The sequence below is a fragment of the Monopterus albus genome, unplaced genomic scaffold (assembly GCF_001952655.1).
Source record: "Monopterus albus unplaced genomic scaffold, M_albus_1.0 scaffold36.1, whole genome shotgun sequence".
NCBI classification, from domain to species: Eukaryota; Metazoa; Chordata; class Actinopteri; order Synbranchiformes; family Synbranchidae; genus Monopterus; species Monopterus albus.
The window spans coordinates 946,168-954,392 of record NW_018127916.1 but is presented as its reverse complement, the minus strand read 5'-3'; the positions used below and the strand labels follow the sequence as shown (position 1 = coordinate 954,392).

Here is an 8,225-nt window from a genome sequence, read left to right as displayed (position 1 = left end):
TCTTCAAGGAGGCCAGAACTTAGGTTGACCATTGAGATATTTTCCCGTGGCACTAAAGGCACAGATAGATGATCATAGCTGGCAGCATATAATAAACCTTGGAAGGCCATTCCTCCTGAACCTGATGTTTGACTGGACAGATCTATTGTAAAACACAAAGAAAAACACACAAAACAAAATGGCTATATAGTTGTATGAAACTGTAAAACTAAAAAGCAATTGCATCTTTTGGTACTACCCATGCAAAATAGTGCTTTAAGGTGACTGCTGAGCATTGGTTGGTTATCGAATACGTACAATTTTCAACACAAAATCTAAAACCTTTGTTTTGATGAATGCAAATGAAGACTGAGGAACAGTTAAAATGGATGTATGAATGAATTTGGAAGTCTCACCGCGTCTGTAGTCACCTGTTGGTGAGAAATCCTGGTTGCTGCCCATGCGGCTCCGTGAAAGCATCGTTGATAAACGATTCTCTATGTTGGCTGAAAGGATATATTGGATAGATAATCACCAAACATTAAAATATGAAAATACACAGTAAAAGTACAGGACAAATGTACCACAGCACACAATTAGCATACATCAGGAACTCTTGTTTACAAATAGTCACAACTGCAAATATTACAGTAGCATAGTGGTAATAGCAGTATGTGTCTCACCTCTCATTTTCCTCTTTATATGGACCATCACAATAAATGCAAGGCCAGCACCTAGTAACAATGCAGCAAGGATGCCCACCGCAATGCCCGCAATCACAGAGTGGTGGGTGTGTTTGTCATAGACTACCATACCCACATCATAAACTTCGCTGTTCACAGACACCTACAGTAGTAGAAAAGTTGATTACACCAATTTGGTTTCAGCTTCCATACAGTAACTGATTTAAGGAACATGTTTTAGAAGCCAACTCTTACCCTGACAGGCAGTCCCTCACTAGGGATATTCAGGTCTTTAGGAATCCTGCAGGTCAGCTCATTTAACAGAACCTTAGCATTGCAGGACACACCACCAATGGTCATTGTGATCTTCATACATGTTCTGACTGTATTCAGTTTGTTATGCTGCAAGTCAAACAGTTTAAAGTTAAATGTTTTGTATACTGAAACCAGTGAATAATATACATGTATTAATAATTATGCTGTGAAGTATACTATTACTGAGATTTTAATGCAAACATCCCAAATTAGTTATATAAAATATGGAAAAAAAACTGTGTAAGATTGTGTAAACATACATGCAATGAAACATTTGTATCTCCTCGTTTTAGAACTAATACATTGTCATCATATTCAAAAGGAATGACTGTGGCATCAGGGTGGTAGTCAAAACGTTTCGTCCAGAGGTCATGTTTTCCATCTATGTGAATAACAATCCTTCCCATGCCAGGATGATCTTCTGGCATTTCCTCTTGAAAAGCAGGGGCCCAGCACTCCATATGTGTGCCATTGTTTGTGCCGTTGCAGACCTTAAGTGAAGCCAGCAAATAAAATATTGTTTGAAATCACAGCTACTGCAGTTGTTTGGTATATTAGGAAAGAAATATTCAGAAAGAATGAGTACGGCCAGCCACCCATTACTGACATTCATGAACAGGTCCACAAATTGCTGTCCAATTTATATGTTCAAATATTTTAATGTATTTCTCCGCACACAAGACAAAGTTAATGAGCAATTTTCTGTCTTAAATAAGAATAAGAGTTAACTTACTTGTTGAAGTTTTATGTCAGGGTTACTGGAAATGTACTCAACCACAGTATTGTGGGCGGAGTCAAGATTCTGACCCTCGATCATCAGTCTTGAGCCACTGCATGACAGCATAAATGAATATGTTATTAGCACTGTCTTGTTTTACTGTAGTGGCATCACTTAATCTGACAAAGGTCAGGGACTAGGGTCGGCCTCCTACCTTCTGAAACTGCAGAGAGGATGTACAGAGGTTATTACAGGGTCTTTCTTGTAAAAAAACATCTTAGGGGGGGTCACAAACTTGTCAATGACAACTTTCACGGGTACCTGCCCAACTTCTGCTGCAGATGGTGTTTGGCAGATGATTGAAGATGAAGTTCCATTTCCTTCAGGAACACTGAGAGCAATACAGATACAGTAACAGAAACTACATTTGTACAATTCAAGACGAATAACTAAACCCAAATTATGCAGACGAAATGTTGTGTGTTTTCTACGTTGCTCACCTTTGAATGTTGCAATGTTTGTCAGCAAAGAAGACTTCTCTCTGTCTTCCAGAATTAAGATACTGGCCTGTTAGTGTCACCGTTGTTCCTCCAAACATGGGTCCATAGTCAGGTCCAACCTCTGTTAAACTAGGCTCCTGATTGGACAAGAGGGTCATATGTCACTTTACAACAAAACATTGCATTATACACAAATTAGTTCCACAAATATTATAATGTATAAGTAATATTCATAGAAATGGTTTAAATTAAATCAAAGTTATTATTCTCACCACAAAAGAGAAGCCAGACATCCGAGCTGTGCCTTGGATTGAGTACGGTCCCCCCACTTTCTCCTCGTTCACTTCCAGAGTGATGGTAAGATTCTGGTTTGGTCTTTTTTCCTGAATCTTGCATAGTAGCCTATGAAAAGGACATAAGGAATTATCTGCTTAAATAGATTCTGTAGATAGAGTTATTCCATTCATTCTCAAATTTGTTGACAGTTTTATTTTGAATACCTATATAACATAAAGAAGTCAAAAATGCCTTAATTTCTAACCACATTTTTAACTGTATTTGCTGTTAATTTCTCTCATATTGTACCAATTTCCAGCTCGCTGAGATGTCTCCACAGAATCCAGAGACTGAACTAATCTTTTGAAGACATCAAACATGTATCTACAAGGATTAAATGTTTCTGATGAAATGTGCTGAGAAACTTTCCCTCCTTAAATTATATAAACCGGATGACCCTGTCAGTTGTTATGTCTGTACCAGTAATATTGCATCAGGATTTGAGCCAAAAAAAAGCTGAATAACATTAGCATTTTAAAATTTAAGCTAGTGAATACCATTCACTTTTGGCAAGTAGTTCGCAACTTCCAGCTCAAATTCTGAAAAAGTTCACTGTGTGGTATTGTGCATACAATATTTCTGCATGTGTGTTACTCACACTTCACTACTGCTGTTTTCAGGCAGGACAGTACACAAGGTCTTCGAGCCCACTGTGATCGTGTGTGTTTTGCCGCCGATGACGGCAGGCCGCAGAGCAGACTGAAGCTCCCAACCGCACAGAGTCACTAGTGTCTCACCACCAGCAGGTGCCATTTTCGGGAAGAACTACAGAGTAGCATTCAGCATCTCAGTGTTCAAACTTCATGCCTTGGTTAATCACTTACAGCTAGAAGGAGATCTACCTCTGTTATGACAGGCGCACAAGAGTCTTTGTTCCACTGCGAGGTACACTCATCCTGCCTTGAGCAGTTTCCCGAACACCAGCCACAGTTCATGAAGCGTGGAGCCGTCAAACACATGGAGCACGTCATAAAATGTGCACACCCAGGTCCTACAGTAGGAACTTTGAACATCTTGATGAAAGGGAGAAAAACATGAAGGTGGAGAAAGTCTGATATAACAGAGAGAAATGAAAGCAGTACCTACAGCAGCTATTACAAAATGTACCTTATTTCCAAGTACAAAGAGAAGTGAATCCTTTGAATACACAGCTGCTGTCCTGGATACACTCTGCTCTCCCAGAGAATAGTTGGAAAAAACCAAAGGCTTGTTTCTTGTAAGAATCACCTAAGCCAGTGACACAGAGAAGTAATGTTTTCTTTTCTTGTACTTTTAATATGCACCTGCCTTTGGCTGGCAGACAGTGAAAATATACAAATATTTAGTTTGGACATGGAACTGAACTTGATTTTAAAAAGCAGAGAAACATCTATATTTGGTACAATACATTCAAACTGCAGAGGCACACTCACGATTACACCACAATGACATCACTACTTCATCCCCAGGCATCATGTTACCTGCAGTATCCTGCCATCTGAGGTACCAAAGTGGCCCAGTGTGTGAGTCCCGAGAGTGGTGACCAGGACAGCAGTAAATAGGACATCCCTCATCTGGCTGTTGAAGAGGTCTACCCTGTAGAATGGCTGTGACACCAGAGTGGGCATGGCGCTGCAGTTGTCATTACCTTCATAGCTCTGTGCAAACGGGACCAACGCATACAACACAAGGGTATTAGCACAAAGAGATGCGTACACTTAGCATTCTCATTTTAGCATTCTTATCCCTGTGTCTGCCTTCAACAGCAATGGTCTCCCTCTAAGCACATACAGCATACGCTACCAGTCAAAGGTGTGGACACACTTTCCCATTCAGTTGAATGAGAGAGTGTGTTCAAGTTTTTGACTGGTAGTGTATGCTGTAAACATGAATACTCTTCAGTGTGAGGAAAAAAAGAGAGAAAGAGACAGTGAAGACAGTTTTAATTAATCCATTTATACAGGAAGTGTGCTCGCCTCCAGTCATAATAATAAACTATGAGAGGAACAAGGTCATAAAACAGCAGTGACTCCAGCTCCGCATATTGACTTTGTGACTGTCAGCCACTGAAACTGGACTTTCCATACTTTCACACACATAAAACTGCAGAATGCAGATGTGTGTGGATAGTTGGCAGAATATGAGTCACAATGGTAACAAAAAGTAATTATTGAAAAGAAGACAGGATATGTCAAAACCAATGGTAAACATTCCATTTCAAAGCAATTTAGCTGACCTGCCCCAGCATGTCCCTATTTGCTTCCTGCTATTTGAATGCCTGATGTTTACGTCATTTGATCTTTTCAGTCACTTTGTATTTCAGCATTTCACGCTTGAACACATATGGTATCCAAGATTTTTTTTATTGCACAAACCCAATTCTCCAAATATTTAACTGTATGATACTGACAGTTTTAAGACAGCTTTGCGATAACCAGCATTTGACTGAGTAAAAGGAGGATTCCTTTCTTCCTGCTCCCCACTTCTCCAGTATTCTTCCTATTTCCCACTCAAGGAAAATACATAAAAGCCAGGCACAGTCCAACACTGTCTTAACCCTTGAAATTCCACCCTTTTATCAACACACATTGTTGACTCGCATTCCTGTAGGTGTACACATAACTGTAAGGACATTGTTTGTGTTCTTAAAAAGAAAAAAAAAACCCACACCTTTATTATTTTGTGAAGAACTGCAGCCAAATACTCTATTCCTTAAAGGCATTTTTTTAGAGTAAACTCTGCATATTATTTTAACCTTTTGAGTTTCCATTACTTTCCATTTACCCTTCTTCTCTGGCATAACCAAATTCATAAAAAGCTCAATGTAGAAGAATTCATCTCACTGCAGTGAAGAAATCCCCATATCTTTATCTCGAAATACATATCTCATAAAACAGCTCTGTACTGTAAACAGCTGCCACCCTTTCACTGAGAAACACAGAAACTTAACAGAACAGTAAAACGGTGTGGCAACGTGCAGGTCACTCCACTGACTCATCCACCCCTCCCAGATTTCTCATCTGGCCCTGCTCTCTCTCTCACACACACACCTTCAGAATTGCAACAGGTACGCAATTTACCAGGAGCACAATATAAAACTGCATGCTACGTGATAAGCTACATTGTTCCAACCACAGGTGACTTAATTACACACTGTTTGTCTGGGCAGGTCACTTTATCTGACAACAGCACAACCTTTGTACTATACCTCTGCTTTAATGATAGTGAGATATAAAAAAAGAGTTACTCACTTCATGTGGGCAATTCTCACATGGCTGGAAGTGGCAGAGACCTCTGGACAGCTGCTCTGAACCCGACTTACAGCAGGCCTCCACTCCCTTATCAATCGCATGGTTTACGTTAGTTATAGAGAAGGCGCACAGGGCTGAGTTCTTATTAGGCTGGCCACGCACATTCACCTCTGCAAACACCCCATACAGAATATTGTCTGTCTGATCCACCCCCAGCTCATCAGCCAAGTCCTTTCCTGCTTGTCCAAAGTAAGCCGCCTGTAGCCCGTTGTATACAATGTCCTTGAAATCCGCCCTCTTTCTCCTCCTGCGTTTTGGTTCAAACCGGCACTCCAGAATCACCTCTCTGTACATCCACACCTCGAGAATCATTATAGGCAATCGCCCCAAATGAGTCTGAAAAGCTGAATTGCTCTTTGATGGGTTTTCTCTTTGCAGGGACAGAAAGTAGACATACTCTTTGGTGGAGAAACTGTAGATGTAATCGATCCTGTAAGAGTCCTGTAGACCGGGAAGTACTGTCAGGCCATTCATGACCATATGAAACCCATCTTCAGTTGAAAGTGGCCTCACCACAGATATCGACCTCCTGGGATATCTCTGTGCCACTGTGGCATTGACAGAGGCTGCTACAAAGAAGAACAATGTGGCTCCCTCGTCAACCGTGGTGACTATGGTACCAAGTGGGCTGGCCAGACAGTCAGGACAGCTGGATGGAGAGTTTTGCTCTTTCTTGTACAAACAGTGAGGCTCAGGCTGCGAAGAGCTAACGTCAATGGAGTAGCAGATCCCATGCTGAGTACTTCCACAAATGTACAAGTATAGCAAATTCGAATCAAAAAGCAGTACCTCATTGTCTGTATTCACTGGATCCCCAGGATCTGTTCCTATGTTACACACATTACAGGTTTCACACTCAGGGCTACCAACAGGTCCAGTTTTCACATGCCATATTTTTTTCATAGTATTGTTGACTGCTTCGATTACATTTTGGCATCCAACGTACACATCTAGCTGTGGCTCCTCCCTGCTGACCGCTATGTTCTGTATAGGTTTGTCTGTTTGGAAGTAGGGGAGGGAGTATTTTACAGTGAAATCCACCAGCCGGCGAGAAACAGAAGGACACGTGTGCTGTCCTGAGCCAGTTTGTGTTCGTAGCCATATGCATAGTGTCAACAAGGCAGCCCAAGTGACCATCTCCACGTCACAGTTCACTGTGATTGAATGCTACCTATAAGATACTTTCCTCAAAGAAAGCATTTTGGAGAACCAACAGGAGCTCTGCAAGGGGTGAGAGAGAGGGAATGTTAAGATGTAACAGACGGAACACAGTGACATGATGTTTTTGAAGTGGATGAGGATACTGTAAATATTTTAGCTTGTTTAAACTGAGACATCCAGCATGATGAATTAAGGAAGGAGAAAAAAAATCTCTGCTGTTATTTTCTCCCCAAGTTCAGCGATTAGGTAGTTTCTGCTTTTTCTTTCATTTAAAATAAATAAGACTTGATATGCACAGATGTGTCAAAGGCAGTGTGTGTGTGTGTGTGTGTGTGTGTGTGTGTGTGTGTGTGTGTGTGTGTGTAGGGGGGAGGACAAGTCAAGATAAAATCTACTCTGGGCAAGACACGACTTGCTGCAAGATGTGGAGCAACCATGGAAATGTTTGCAGACCATACACAGAAGAAAGACTAACATACAATGAAGTTTGTCAAAAAGTAAAAACAGCACAATGAACGGACAAATGATTCAGCAGTTATCCTGTATTCTCTATTTTAATACACTGGGCAATGCACAACAATTTAAAAAAAAAGTTAAAAGAGACAAGAACATATGTTCACTGCTCTGTAAGGTGAGGAGGACATCAAAATCAAAGTGACTTTAATTAAGATTATTTGTAGGCTACTGACAATAATCCGATGAGTTGCGAATTAACGCTAGATAGCAAAAGTGTCTTTCATGCTGCTCCAGACATAGTCTCGCCATAAAAAAAAACTATATAACCTACAATAAATGACTCTTACCTCGCTTTGACAAGATTTTGCGGTGTCGTCGAAATGTGTGTAATAATCTCAAAATGCGAACTCCTTAGATAAATTTCCTCCACTCACTCACCAGCTAGCAGCAGCAAATATTCACCTGACAGAGTCGATGTGCTACTGACGCAAAGCATAACGCCGGACTACAAGTCAACGATAACCTCCACACTATGGACGAAAACAGGATGTTACACACTTTCAAATTAAAAGCGAGGAGGACGAAGCCCTCGTGACGGAAGTGTACTAAAATGTGTTATATTGCTTTTAAAAAATTATACCATGAATAGTTTTTATTTATCAATTGACGTCTATATTAATTCAGTAACAAATACAATAAAATAAGTAATATAAAATTAAATAAAATAGAAAGCAGTAATTCTCCACAGTACAATAGGTTACCTAATAATTATTTATACTTTAACAAT

General features: G+C 40.3%; 1 protein-coding gene across 1 annotated transcript in view; it reads right to left on the bottom strand.

Annotated features, from left to right (window-relative positions):
• The window catches only part of mst1ra (macrophage stimulating 1 receptor a), a 10,661-nt gene extending 2,717 nt beyond the window's left edge, over positions 1 to 7,944 (bottom strand). Inside the window, 15 exon segments of the mRNA XM_020598137.1 lie at positions 1 to 142; positions 396 to 485; positions 663 to 825; positions 918 to 1,064; positions 1,238 to 1,468; positions 1,711 to 1,807; positions 1,910 to 2,086; positions 2,196 to 2,332; positions 2,468 to 2,597; positions 3,130 to 3,296; positions 3,374 to 3,544; positions 3,639 to 3,758; positions 3,992 to 4,168; positions 5,762 to 7,042; positions 7,786 to 7,944. Of these exon segments, the coding sequence (XP_020453793.1) occupies positions 1 to 142; positions 396 to 485; positions 663 to 825; positions 918 to 1,064; positions 1,238 to 1,468; positions 1,711 to 1,807; positions 1,910 to 2,086; positions 2,196 to 2,332; positions 2,468 to 2,597; positions 3,130 to 3,296; positions 3,374 to 3,544; positions 3,639 to 3,758; positions 3,992 to 4,168; positions 5,762 to 6,958 (3,146 nt within the window). The 5' untranslated portion in view covers positions 6,959 to 7,042; positions 7,786 to 7,944.
• Positions 7,945 to 8,225: the final 281 nt, after the last annotated feature.